Source organism: Conger conger, chromosome 3 (assembly GCF_963514075.1).
Source record: "Conger conger chromosome 3, fConCon1.1, whole genome shotgun sequence".
Lineage (NCBI taxonomy): Eukaryota > Metazoa > Chordata > Actinopteri > Anguilliformes > Congridae > Conger > Conger conger.
Window position 1 is genome coordinate 15,276,315 of NC_083762.1, and position 15,423 is coordinate 15,291,737.

At 45.2% G+C, this 15,423-nt stretch overlaps 1 protein-coding gene across 1 annotated transcript in view; it reads right to left on the reverse strand.

The window, feature by feature from the left end:
• LOC133123765 (serine/threonine-protein phosphatase PP1-beta catalytic subunit) overlaps positions 1–15,032 on the reverse strand; it is a 22,800-nt gene extending 7,768 nt beyond the window's left edge. The window contains exon 1 of the mRNA XM_061234280.1: positions 14,881–15,032. Within this exon, the coding sequence (XP_061090264.1) occupies positions 14,881–14,932 (52 nt within the window). The 5' untranslated portion in view covers positions 14,933–15,032. The remainder of the gene's footprint in view (positions 1–14,880) is intronic.
• Between the last annotated feature and the right edge of the window lie 391 nt (positions 15,033–15,423).

Sequence of the window (15,423 nt, forward strand, 5' to 3'; positions counted from 1 at the left end):
TATGGCACTTTTCTAGCCACTCAAAGCGCTTTACAGTGATCAGTAGGAAACTCGCCTCAACCACCAACTATGTGTAGCACCCACCTGGTACGGCTGCCATTTTGCGCTAGAACGCTCACCACACACCAGCTGAGGTGGAGAGGGAGATTAAAAATAAATAAATTGCCAATTGAATCAGGGGATGATTAGGTGGCAGTTTGAAAGAGCCAGGGTTGGGAATTTAGCCAGGACGCCGGGGAACCCCCTACTCATTGAGTGTCATGGGACAATAAACTCAGTCCTCTTGCTTTGTGAACCAGGGCCCAGCACGCAGACCAGCCCTCCAGTACCGGAGTTGTGCACCCCTGAAAGAAATGCTACGATAACAAGAATAAAAGTTCTTTACATAATGGGTCCCAGTGGCACACTGAGGGCCCTGCGCCCTGCTCTCAGGTAAACACTTTACGGCCCGTTTAGCGCCATTAGCGGTCACATGCCTCGCTTCGCATTAGACGACTGGATGAAATTCACATGCTATATTTAACCACCGATTCCCATCAGTCAGCTCAGCGGCAACAATGAAGCCCAAACAGCCACACCTGCGCGAGTCAGGAAAACAAACTCAACCCCAGGAGACCTCTGAAGCGCACTCCGCACTGACTGAGCTCTGTCTAAAATACAAAGACGCGCTCCCTGAACGGGCCGTGCTAAAGGTCCAAGGTGTTATTTCCTGTGCGTTAACACAGGGGGACAATTACGACCAATCACTGTTGGGATGTGTGACCCGGCAAATCAGGAAAGTCGTTCTGCATTCAAAAGGCTTCCTGCGTCGTGTCATCCGTTCATGAACTGCTGCCCTATGGAATGCTAAATAATACACGGCCGAACATGGAATCATAATTCTCCTTAATAAACTTTCAGGAAATAATAAAGTTTAATATCTCGGCTTACATACATTTCGAAATTCAATTCTAATTTCAATTGCTCTATTGGCAGGAAATACATATGAAAATATTTCCAATTAAAATAATTGACCAAAACTATTAAATTAAGACTAAACGCCAAAAGATATGGTTCATATATTGTGCTGTGTGTCGTGTAGTGTATGTTTAAAAGGTACATGCATTGACACAAAATCCAAAAATGGCCAAGACGGATACCTTTGCAATTATGACAGAAAAGTGTTACATCAATAATAAATAAACAAATTACACATTAAGCTAACCTAACCTCATGTGAACCATGGTAGTCTTTGCAAAACCACCAGAAAATAGTCTACATCTGAAATCGAGTGAGTGGAGGTTCAAAGCAGGTTTTTTCTTATTTAACATTTTCAAAGATTTGCAGTATATTTTAATGTGAATTACAAACACGTTGTACATTTTAGTCTGTGTGCTGTACACTCTTCAGGAGAGCTGCTGAGCAGATGGGGGGAGGTCAGGTCGAGATGCGTTTCTACCTGAAACAGGGTGCACTCACCCTGTCTTGGGGGCATTCAAACCCCAGTCAACCTCTCCCATGTGACCTGAATCCATGGAAACTGTTGGAGCGGCTCCATTCCTGCCTTTTATTCGCACTGAACAGAGCCCTCCCTGTCCAGACACAGGTCGGCCAGCCCGGAGATACGACACGCACAGACAGGTAGCAGCACAGAGGATCCTGCATTCTGTCTGTGGTGAATATACTCCTGCAGTAACTCTGTAAATGGTGAAATCTCTGCATCTGTACAGCACCTTTATCCAGAGCGCTGTACAATTGATGCCTCTCATGGCTGCCATGCAAGGCACCAACCAGCTTGTCAGGAGCAATAAGGGGTCAGGTGTCTTTGCTCAGGGACACTTCCCAGGGCGGGATCGAACCGGCAACCCTCTGACTGCCAGACGACCTCCTGAGCTAATGTCTCCACATACGCATTGACAATCTCTCAGCCAGTGGAGGATGGGCCCCCACTCTATGGATGGGCCTCCACTCTTTCTTCCCACCGGGGAGTTTATGTTTTGTACCTGGTACCTGGTCTGCTTCTCTGTAAATTGTCTTTGTGACAGTTTTCTGTTAAAAACACGATACAAATAAAACTGAATCGAATCGACTCTAATCCATTTCTCATCTACAAACTCGGCACTGAACTACTGAAGTAGCAATACATCACTCTCCTCATACACCCGAATATACAATATGAATATTAAGAATATTACTATTATTACTGAGATGTGTGTGAAGTACCAATGAGCCGCAATCGCCTCTCCTGGTTTTCCAGCGAACGTCACGGTCGGAAATACAAGCCGCGCCAAGGAATTTCACCCCTGCAGTGACATGTGTACAGGGCTGGGCCAGCCACCTGACCGTGGAAGAACCAATGAGAAGGCAGCTGAGAGCAGCGCTTCTTCAGACATGACCAGATTGTGTTACACTGGTAAACAGGGACCCCCCATTCCCCCCTGCCAGGCAACTCAAAAATACACACACACACACACCTGCCCAATACACAGCTCAACACTGCCAGGCAACACAGATATACACACACAGATACAGATACAAATACACACACACACACACACACACCTGCCCAATACACAGCTCAGCACTGCCAGGCAACACAAATATACACAAACACAGATGCAAATACACACACACACACCCTCAGACACACACACACACCCTCAGACACCCTCAGACACACAGACACACAGACACACACACACACAGACACACAGACACCCTCAGACACACCATCAGACACCCACACCCACATCTGCCCAATACACAGTTCAACACTGACAGACACACACAGACATGCGGTACATATGTAGCCTATACCCACACACACACAAACACACACACTGAAACACCCACACCTGCCCCTGCTCAATCCACAGTACAGCACTGCCAGGCAACTCAAAAATACCCCCAGACATACTTCTGTACACACACACACACACACACACACACAGACACCTGCCCAATACACATCACAGCAGGTGGTTGAAAAACACAGGTCCTGTGACCTTGGCTACGGCAAAGGGACGAGTTACACTGCTGAGAGAGAGAGAGAGAGACTCCTCCTATTCACTGTGCAGCACTGTGGGGGGGGGGGTGATCAGCCATCGCCATGGAAACACGTGAGCCCATATTGGGGGGGGGGGGGGGGTGTGGCTGTCGCCATGGAAACACGTGAGCCCGCCCTCTCATAGGTGGGTGTTCCCGCATCACTAACCCACAGCGGGGGATTGATTGGCATTCCACGCAGAGGGCACGCAGCTGCGTCATCGGCTGCACCACGCTCCTGCGAGCCACGCACACGTCCAGACACAGCCATCACCAGCCCATATATCAAACACAGCGCAGCATCAGGTGAGGTGTGTCTCTGCTTCTCAAGATAAACCCTAGGAGTGATGCTACTGCATTCACAACTTTCACAATTTCCTCTACCGAAGCCAAAAGGCCTTGGGACTTGGGTGGAGCCACTTGATATTGGGCTTGGGACTGAAGGGGATAATCGATTTAAAATGTTGAGTAGCTCCATGTTTTATTTTTTATTTTTTGTTTTTTCCCCCCCCCTCATCCCTGTCACAAGCACTCAGATACTCAGGCTGATGTGGTCACATGACGCATGATGCAATCTGTGTACTCTTTTACAGTATCCTAAGTCTCAATCAAATGCCCTGTGATGTCATTCCAAAGAACACTCCCATTTCCTGCTCTGAGAAATACATCAATGTAAAAGATAGTATTAACCTTTTTTGGGTGCAGGCTAAGTCATAACTGTGAATGACTAACTCTGGTAATAAAGATGTCCTCATAACTCACAAAATGTTCAGTTCTTCACCAGGTCTTGTGAAACCATTTTGTGAGTGCCATTTGTTTTGGACAACATCGTCACTGCTTTCAGCCAGACGGTGTCCCGCTGGACAGCATAGCTGTACCTAACATGGCCATGGCAGTGAAATAGACTGAGGAGGAGGAGGAGGAGGAGAGAGGCTGGAGTGTAAACAGTCAAAATGGAGCAGAACAGAACAGACAACGAGAATTGGAGGAAACGAGAGACAGAGATGGAGAGAGAGAGAGGGAGAGATAGAGAGAGGGAGGGAGGGAAAGATAGAGAGGGAGAAAGAGACAGAAAGGTCAGGAAGGAGAGAGGGAGAGAGGTCAGGAATGAGAGAAAAAGAGAGAGGGAGAGAGGGACAGAGAGACTTGTTGTTTTCTCATTGATGCAGTGCTCAGCTCAGGCCATAACTGCAGTGGTGTTTAGCACCCCCCTCACGCCCTCCGTCTCCCTCCCTGCTTCTCAGACTTTCTCTCTCTCTCCAACTCCCTCTCCCCCCCCCCCTCCTGACCTCTCCCTCTCAGTTATCCCTCCCCCCTCTCATTCTGGTTTCTTCCTGACCCCCCCCCTCTTTCTCTCCCTCTCTTGCTCTCTCAATTCCTCCTGACCTCTCCGTCTCACTCCGGTTTCCTGACCTCCCTCTCTCTCTCTCTCTCTCTCTCTCACTGCTTCCTCCTCTCCATTTCTCTCCATCTCCCGATCTCTCTCACTTCCTGCTGACCTCTCTGTGCCCCTCGTTCCCTCTCCAGATGAATCCGTGAGAGGGCGGCCATCCCGGGTATGTGCACAAGGTGCGTTCAGCCACCCTCTTTGTGTAGCCCTCGGCAGTCCGATGTGTACAAAATGAGTCACAGCTCCGTTCCTCTCCCGCCCGCTGCTGACAGGGCTGGCACAAGCGGCCTCAAACCTTCCCCGTTCAGAAACCGCCATTCAGCACACGCGACTTACACAACTGCATTCTTTTAAAACTAGCGCAGAACTAGGCTAGCGAGCGATTCATCTGCTGAACGTGGCTCTGGTTAGCTAGTTAAGATAGCTAACCGGTTTTGAGAACGGCAGGCTACGCGCCGGTTTACTCATTCTATAACCTACACGTACGTAGATCATTCTTAAACTGACTGATAGACAATAAAACTTGCCGGACTAGCCACGAAAGTGCAGGACACATAGATATAGATAATGCACCCGTTAGAGAACCATGCCGGATATGGCTCAGATCACAGGTTACCATTGGTCCTTTTCACAGTGGTGGGTGACGATTGGCTAGTATGGAAGTAGAATCGATTCCATCCATGTTCAAACCTTTTCCTGAGTAACCAGGATCATTCCTTATCCATAGCGACTTACACAATCTTACACAACTGCATTCTTGCATAATATCCATTTATTCTGCTGAATATATCCTGAAGCATGACAGATTATAGTACTTTACTCAAAAGTGCTACCTGTAACCTTTAGGTTAAAAGCCCAGTTCCCTACCTATTATACTACACAGCCACCCACAGAAATACATTTCGAGGCTTCTATGGGATGAATTGCTCCACACACACCGTACAAATGAGGTGATGGGAAGGTATAGGTGGTTAGTCACCTTGTCCAGAAATGGTAAGTCCAATCTCTCACAAAACAAAGAACTTCAGAGACACGATTGTAAACAAAAGCTTTTCATTTTCTAGCCACTGAAAGCGTCTGATGGAGAAAATAAGGTAAAATCTCGTTCACAATCACACGTTTCCCATTTTACCAAAACATAATTATCTACTCAGGGTCGGCCCGTGATTACCAGGGTCTTTCTAGCCCAAATGTTCCTTCGGCGGCTGTGGAGAAGCGGGAGCGGAGGAGGGGCAGGGGGAGGGGGAGGGAGGTGGATGGTAAAACCACTATTATGGAAAGTGTGCTGGAGCAGTGACCGTATATGGTCATTGTTTGGGGAAACTCAGAGGAAGAGTGAAGCAGTCGCAGAGGATGACCGCTGAAAAGGAGCCTAAGCAGCCCTGAGAGTTTAGGGTTTAGCCAACCCCCCCCCCCTAACCTGGCCAACCGACTGGCTCTATAAAATCCTTTTTTCCCCACCTAGTTAATCTCTGAGTTAATGTGTAGCGAGTGTTCTGGCACAAAATGGCGTCCATGCATCATCCAGCTAATCGTGCCCCCCCCCTCCCCAATCCTTTCACTGTGATTATCAAAAGTGACTCAATACATTATTATTATTATTATTATTTGGTTATGATAAATTTGGAGACTGAGTATTTGTTTTTGGCTGGGTATCTCAGTGCTCAGTCAACCCACCCCGTATAAATAAAGGTTAAATAAAACTAAAATAAAAACGAAAAAAATCGTATTTGTTGTGCCCACATCTTTCAAAACCAGTGGCGTCCCCAGCAGACTCCGAATGTCCTCAGATGCCGTTCTAGGCCCTCATCACCCTCAGTCAGAGATGAAGCACATTCTAAACAGCGTGAAACGATCTGGCACAATTTCCTGGGACCGTACAGCACTGCCAGGTGTTTTTTTAATGAATCAAGCCCTTCTACAGACTTTCAAATTCATGATGCTAAAGCCAACCCTCAGAGCGGCTGCTCCAGAAAAAACGTTATTCATCGATGAAGTCACAAAATGGCGTTGGGAGTGGGGTTGCCCGGACGACCACAGGCCGTCCACACACCTCCTCCTGACCTCGTTTTTATTGCCCCTCTCCTTCCCCAGCTGACACCCCCAACAAGCCTTCCCGAAAATGCTGTAAAATCCAGCTATTTCAGCTTGACCAGCTTAAAAAGTGAGCTGGTCACAAGCTGGGTATGAGCTGGTCAACCAGCTAGTGCTGATAGCCTCTCTGAGTGCTGGTAGCTGGTCAACAAGCTAACAGCTGTTTCAAAACATTGAGCTGGTCAAACTATGTCAAGCTGTGAGTGGGTCTGAACTGGTCAATCAGTTAAACCATGCCAAGCTGGGAGCTGGTCTGAATGGGTCAACCAGCTACCAGCTGTTTCAAAACCTAGCCTGAGATGTGTTTTTTAACAGGGTGCAACAAGGCTTGGTAGAGCACTGGGTTGACTGGAGGAGGGGCACCTCTCGGGCAAGTAAGCCAAGAATAGGCCCAAGGAAATGGTGGCCAGACACCCAGATGTTGAGTTGCTAAAATTAGCTTTTTTAGCATTTATGAGCATTAGCATTGACCGTTGAAGAGCACTCAAATGAAAGTGTGAGCTTGGTGTCGAGCCTTGTAAAAAGCAGACTGGGCTACTGGTTGCGTGCGTGAAATCCAGTGAAATGCTTGCCCCCAGTGTTCACTTTTGTACCGTTTTTTTCCAGTATAAACAAATGTTCTATTTTAAATCTCTGCGCACACACCCAGCCCGCCCTGAACTACTGGCACACTGCCAGTGTGTGCCTCAGCAACACCCAACCCCCCCAAAGACAGTGGAAAACTATGACCCTGAAGACTTCCCACAAGCGGACTGTGTGCATGTGGGTATGAGAGTATGTGTATGAGAGAATGTGTGTGTATGTATGTGTGTGTCTGTCAGTGTGTGTGTGTGTGTACGCGTGTCTGCCTGTGCGTGTGTATATGGGTGTGTGTGTTTGTGTGCATGTCAGTGTATGTCTGTGGTGTGTGAGAGAGTGTGTGTGTGTGTGTGTGTGCGTGTGTCTGTGTGTGAGAGAGTGTGTGTGTGTATGAGCGTGTGTGTGCGTGAGTGTATGTTGTGTGTGTGTGTATCATGAGATGTCCAGCAGTAGATGGCATTTATCAGAGGGGGTGAATCCCCCTCATTGTCCAGGGCCAGGCTGTGTCGTGTTTCACTGCGGTTCGGGCTGAGAAGCCCCCTCCGTGAAGCCCCCTCCGTGCCTCAGCAGTGGTGCCAGGCAGAGTCGGGCCTACGCACAGGCCCAGCCATTGTGTGCGTCTCCCATAGACTGCAGGAGAAATATGGACCAAGTGCCCGTTACGTCACCCACTGACTATCCACGGGCTCGTGAAAAGGCGGTTTGAAACCGCGTGACTCTAGTTTACTGGTGCTACCATTTTGGAGTCCGAGACTGTACAGTAGGCCCCACTAAGCGTGCAAGATAGAGTATTGCTGCACTGTCCAAATAAGACAATAACTTAAAGAAAATCATCACATGGGGAGACATTAGATGAAGGGAAAAAAACACAGATTGTGCCTAAAGTTTCCAGCAGAAAAAAAATTATTGACTTTGTATTTTGACCGCAGCAGTACCATTGACTTTACGTTGAAAACGGGTCTGAATGACCGACACTGGAGCCGACCGCAGTGGCGCTAGCGAGCGCCGTCTCTCAGCATGACCAGGAAACGAGCCTCGGTTTTGGCCGCTTGGTTTCTCCCCCAATGAGCGCAGCTCTCCCCTCGTCCGGCCGGTTCGCAACGGGACCGCGTCGCCACGACAACGGAAAACACTCGCCGCGTTTGTTATCGGAAAACACTTGGCCGCTTGCCGCCATGCGGGACGGGCGGTGCATCGAGCACCTGCAAAAACAAGAGCGAGAGACGGGCTGCAGCGCGGTGTTTATAACGGGGACGGGGTGGGAAACCGTAAGAACCACAGCAGCGCTCTGATCTATATACATATATATATGTGTGTAAAAGGGGCATGAACCAGGACAAATTGAGGAAACTACCATTCAGAATATTACATGAAGGTTTTAAAGAATAAAAATAACAATAATAATAATAATAATTTGTTATTTAGCTGATGCTTTAGAGGTGAATTACAGTTGATGACATTACATTATTGGCATTTGGCAGACGCTCTTATCCAGAGCGACGTACAGTTGTTTAGACTAAGCAGGAGACAATCCTCCCCTGGAGCTATGCAGGGTTAAGGGCCTTGCTCGAGGGCCCAACGGCTGTGTGGATCTTATTATGGTTACACCGGGGATCGAACCACAAACCACCTGGGTCCCAGACATGTACCTTAACCGCCTGGCTACAGTGCACTTCACATTACTCTCCAGGCTTCATTCACTATAATATTCAGCTCACGATTCCTACGGGGCGGCCTGTAGTGTAGTGGTTAAGGTACATGACTGGGACCCGCAAGGTCGGTGGTTCTAATCCCGGTGTTGCCGCAATAAGATCCGCACAGCCGTTGGGCCCTTGAGCAAGGCCCTTAACCCTGCATTGCTCCAGGGGAGGATTGTCTCCTGCTTAGTCTAACCAACTGTACATCGCTCTGGAAAAGAGCGTCTGCCAAATGCCAATATGTAATGATGCCACATTTTATTCAGCTTATTACTTACACAGAAAGTCATGGGCTACTGCATGAATGTGACTTAAGTCAAAGTTTCCAATGCACAGGCTGGGCACATGGGTTTGGGTCGGCGATAGTTCACTTCGAGAGAGACCGTGGAGAGAGGCCAGTTCTGCAGCCACACAATGGATCCATTCACAGGGCTGGTCAACCGAAAACCTTTGAATGACATAATGTAAGTATTCAGCTACCGCATTTCTCTGTTAATGCCACGCGATACTGTTCAGGCTATGTCAGAATTTGAGAAAACTCTGATAATGAAAATAGGCAGCCCTAGCTAATGAATAGGCCTCGACACATTCATTTAATCTAAATTTTATATTCTACTTTAATGTCGCCTTATCACTGTGACAATTCACGCGTAATATTAATATCTTACCAAGACTTCGGCCAATGATTTACAATGCCAAATTGTATTATACAAAACCAAAAGGTACTTAAGATAATATTGTCCACACTATTGAACCTAATACATGTTGTTTGACAGAATTCTAAGTCAAGAACTCCGTTGTGTTCTAGAACTCTGATGCTTTCAATTGCCGGAAGTGATTGTTACATCAGCATTCGAGTGTTCAGTTAAGAGCACTCTAATCACATATTCTAATCACACACCTGGATTAAAGGGTTTAGATGCGGGATTAGAGGGAGTTTAATCACAGAATGCAGCGCAGGGCATCACTGGATGAGTGAGTGCAACAGGGAAGTTGTAGGATGTTGGATGGATGGTGCCTGATGGGGTGCAGGGGTATGCACTGAGCCAGGGTCAAAGACACTGAATTAAATGGACGGATGTTAGTGATTTATTCATTAGGTAATCATAAATTCACTTTTTAAATAAAATGTTCAAATCTGATACTTTACAAATATTTAAAAAACAAAAATAATAATTTCATTCATTATAGGTCTAATCATTTTCTACTGTAATATTTTGATATTTGATGACGACACTGTCTGAAACTCTATGTACTGCCTTTTTGGGCCCGGTCTCTATTAAATGGTTTATAAAAATAAGGTAAATATTAAATTAACCTCCTAAGACCCGCACTCTTTTTTGGTATGCATTTTTAATTTCTCTTTGCTATTTGGGCTTATTGGGACCTGATAAGTAGAAAAACTAAGCATCATCTTTTGACATGATGTAGTTTTTGAGAAAAATGATGTCCACATATGTGGACTCTCGGTCTTAAGAATTAAGTATTATGGTTGTACAGCCCAAAATGTGGAGTCCACGCATGTGTACGCCAGGTCTTAGGAGGTTAAATCAGCATATTTCTGGGGGCCGAGCAGACATCTCAATAGAGGCTGAGGTTCCACCAAGAAAAAAATGACGGTTATAACAGACTACAGCCGTACAGGATAAATAAATATGACAGAGTGGACAAGATTAGAGAACTGTAAAAGGCCAGACCACCCTTACAAACTAGTGGGGAGGACAGTATTATTAGCACAAAAATCCAGTGGGAGGCAGAACAGAAAGAGCAGACACGCACGCATACACACAAGTACACGCGTAGCCCACGCACGCTCGCAGAGTCAGCCTCGTTTCGAAAGACGGCTGCAAAGACTGAATCACCGAAGCGTTTTCCCCTTCGACATTCGATATCCTGCCCTTTTAAAATAGAAAAGGCGAGAGTATCGGTTTTGTTTCGAAGTGCTATGCTATCGCTGGCTGGCCGCTGCTGCCATTTCGGCTACGTGCGTGTCACCAAGCAGGAGGTGGAAAAAAAACGAAGACGAGTAATTACTACGAGAGACAGCTGTGGCTGTTGACATTTAATGAGTGACTGGTGAGGAAGAGATATGCAACGGTCGAAGAAACCCCGACAGGACTTTGAGGAGGACCTTTAGCCGTGAGCTAACAGCCGCCCCGCCGCCCCCCGCCTTAAAATCCAGACCGGTTTTAGGATTGAAATCGAGGGCGATACGCTCCGGTGTGTTTTCATAGGCCTATTGCGGAGTGAAACGAAATGTCGAAAGCTGCTAGAACACTAGTTTTTCTATTTTAATATTGAAGGCAAGGAGGCTGACTTTTCTAGACTGGTAGAAGCACCACTAATCAAGTTATAACAATCACTATTATTCGTCGAACTATTATCAGAATAGATCCCCCCAATCCAACTATTGTAAAATCACTATCTAAGCAAAGGGCAGAGCAGTGTGAACCGGAGACCAATAATCCTTTATTTTCTTCAAAGGTACCCTTACTATATAGATTTACACAGCGATGGTAGGCCTACTTAACTGTACAGGGGGATAAATTTAACAGGGGCATTTAAATAAGAGCAGCAACCGAATTTCAATAAATTGATTTATCATGAAGCTTAATATTTCAGTACTGATGCTGTTCATCTGCAGGCAAACGCTTAAGGACGTGTCATGCATTGTCATGCTGACAAAACCCGGGTAATAAAACAGACCATGGTAAACCACTGAGCAGCTGACAAACCTCCAATGAATAAACAATTGAGAGAAAAGTGAATTCCATGTTTCCTTTTTGTAAAGCTCTACTTTTCTTTCCCCAGAAGAGTTAGATTTTCAATCTCTCTACAGGATTTCATTCATAAACTGAAAAACAGGCCTAACATTACATTTACATACATGTTATTTGGCTGACACTTTTATCCAAAGCAACTTTCAGTTGATTTGACTAAGCAGGGGACAATACCCCCTGGAGCAACGTGGGGTTAAGGGCCTTGCTCAAGGGCCCAACAGATCTTATGGTGGCTACACCGGGGATCAAACCACTGACCTTGCTGGTCCCAGTCATGTCAGAATGTAGATAGATTACCTTTACCACTACTCTACAGGTTGCCCTGCAGCATGCAAAACTATTATTGCATCCTTTCCGAGCTCCGTCAATCCAAATCTGCTTCTAGTGGGAAAATGCTAAACGAGGTGCCCGGGTGAGATCTTTTTTTGGATAGAGTACATCTGGAAGTCCTTAGAGCAAAAGGGCCAGCCACTTTCCAACATTTCCCCAGCTCCGCGGAATGCACAGCCAAAAATGCATTCAGCGCGGCACTGTACACATTGACATTCTGTTTGAGGGGTTGCGTAACCCTGCGTTAGACCCAAAGAAGGCTCTCATTTGTAGTTCAGGGATCTTACTGTTCTGCTTCTGTGTGTGTGTGTGTGTGTGTGTGTGTGGGTGTGTGTGTGTGTGTGCGCGCGCGTGTGTGTGCGTGCATGCGTGCGTGCGTGCGTGTGTGTGGGGCAGCAGCTACTGCATGCAGGTTTGCAGTACTCTAACATGGAGTCCCTCACTGCATGCATACAACATTGCCCACAAGAAAGAAACATGCTAATCGACATACACATACTATAAGTGGGGAGAAAATGACTTTTTGTATTTACAGGACAATGGCCTCGTTATAGAAGTGACTCCCCGTTTAGGCAGGTGTTTTTGTTACGGCCAGTTTACAGATAATTGGTACTTAATTAATTGGCACATTAATGCTGGTTAGGATGTGTCAAAGTAGCGGGAACAACAACAAAAAAACTAAACAACAAAGGGAGCTTCTTCGAAAGCTTTAAGAATAATCGCAGAGGTTGGACTATTTTCAGCAATAGGGTAATGCCAGTCTAGCATAATGGTGGGGGACTAGGGCATGCAACTTCAAGGTTGTAGGTTTCGATTCTACGATGGAACACGGCCATTGTGCCCTTAAGCAAGGTGCTTGACCTGAATTGCTTCAGTAATCAAGGTGTCTCAATGATTTGAATGTAAAGGAATGCAAGCGGTGTGAATTCCTATAGATAAGAGTCTGGTAAATGACATAAATGTAGCCTAAACACTTGTAGTAGTTAGTTATGATGATCATTTTACCTGGAATTACTACTACTACATATACTATGTGTACTACTACTACTATTGGGGAAGAGGTTATATGGCTTGCATCATTTTAAAACCTCTCAATCCATAGCCTAAATCATTCTTATATGCATTTGTTCTTCCCACCCTTGGTGCTATTCAAACATAGAGGTACAGGCAGACTACACTGCACAATATATCATATGTGATTTAAAACATGCCTCATTTGTGCTTAGACTTATCAGACATTCTCAGATATAAATTCAGTATTACACTATGCATATGTTGAAAAGTATTAATCAAGCATGGACAGTGGGCGAAGGTGGCAATAAATAAATAAATAAATAAATAAATAAATAAATAAAATGAGGTTTATAGCGTATTGCTATTTTGCATTTCGCTGCAGTGACTTCACTAATGTGACAAAGTCTAAGCTGCCTACGTAACAAGAAAGAGAACATAAACATTAATCAGGAACTTAAGCAAATAGATCACAGCATCAATCCATCCAAGACGTAGCAATTCTTGGTGGAAAAATCACCGTTTAGTACAGTTTTAAGTCTGATTTTATAAATATCAAAAATGATAATATATTAACATATAAAAAATCTTTCGTGATCATGTTTAAATGGGCTATTCAGTAATCTCGATAACCTTTTAAGAATGTAGACAGATTATAGGAAACTATGATGTCATGTCGTAGCAACGCTTGCTAGCAGCAGGCTTCAAATCTTCACTTGTCAAGAGTTCTTTGGAATCGTTCGCCCAACATCAGACTTGTATCCAAATATTTTGACCCCTGAGCGACAGCGATTTAATTATAGTGAGCTAATTACTGCAGCAGCTTTCCACAAGAGGTGGTGTAATTCGCTCACATTCAAAGACAAGTTTACGTGTGCGGATGATGCCGCGTCCAGCCGGGATAATGGCTGCATATTAATGGTAAAGACAGCTAAATCCAGCTCAATTAAAACATTTTGCTCCATTAGGAACATAAGACTGTAGGAAGCGCCAAAGATAACCTATGATGAGGTGCGTTGATACAGACTTAGGCTAGTTTTCGATATAATACTGGACAGCGTGTCGTGTTTCTCCGTATCAGCTAACTAACATTTAATTTAAAACTTCAAAAACTAGCTAAACAAGTTAGCTACCAACAAGTTTTTTAGCAAGTTTTTCAACGCTATCTTAATTAAATCAGACATTGTATCGCTAGCTACATAGCTAGAGGTACGCTTTGTGAAAGGTTGGCTTGCAGTTCCATCTAAAATTAATTTCCCGTGCCCGTGTAGGGTAAATTATGGATATCATATCTTATTGGTTTCCTATTCCTGTAGCTGGTACATACTCAGAGAATTAGCTAATGTGAGACAAAGCGTCAAATACAAGTTTCACGAAGCATCTAACGTCGTTACATCGAAAAAGTAATCAAAACTATTGTATATGTAACTATCAAAAGTTACATAGCTGGATGTTTTGACGAAGAGTCAAAATAACTCTTAACTTAGAAGACGTCTCCAAGAAGATCGCAGACTGGCTGCTAGCATACATTAACGTTAGTGCTAGTTAGCCAGTAAGAAAGAGTTCAGGAACTTTGCCAACATCAACTTAGCCAAATGGCTAACAAGCTAAGTAACTTAGGTTAACTGGTTGATACTTTTTTTTGCTCGCCTGTCCCAGTGGAAACTATGAATTTGATCAGGGACTTTAGGTTTCCGGTTCTGATACTTAAGTGGAATTACTAGCACTAGCAGGCGAAAGCTAACTGCATAGGATCTAATCATGTAGCTAACGTTACAGAAGGGTCAGACATCAGACTAATGTTACTCAAATTCCGGGGTTTGCTTCCCTTAAACCAGGCCTCTTATTGCGAATCCATCGGTCCTGCAGAACGCTGGCAACGCAAATAAACGCGGCAGTGACGATTTGTGTTTCGTAGCTAGCTACCTAGCTAAGTCATGCAAACACACTGACAGGAATCGGAATAAGAACTCACCTTCCAAGAGCCTGGAGATCAACGAGTCAACGTCCAACTCTCCCTCCGCCATTTCTGTGTATAACTAGGTGCTGTCAAAGCCGTTTCTCTCAGTGCAGCCACACACCACACACCACACACCACACACACACACACAGGCACTGCCAAGCTGCAACAGCCACCCGCAGCAACGGAATGTAATCCCCCCCTGGGTCTCGCTGCCCGAACAACTCTTTGCACAGTCTATTGCCAACATTTTCCTAGTGTTTAGATTTTTTTGTCTAAACAGCTGCTTTTGGCTCTATTCCTTCAAGCACTACATAAAACACTGTATGAATTGAAGAATTACAATTATTAAAGTTCCGTAAGCAGAATACTCCCAAATTAGGCTACGGATAAACAATTAGGCTATTGCCGACTATAATTGGGACGATGGTCGTCACTTCTTTTCTATTATAACAAGCTTTGTTGTTGTTGTTGTTGTTTTTTATTACTGTGTGGCTCATAGCATTTTTGGTGCTATACAAATACAAATTGATTGATTGATTATTCGAACCGATTAGA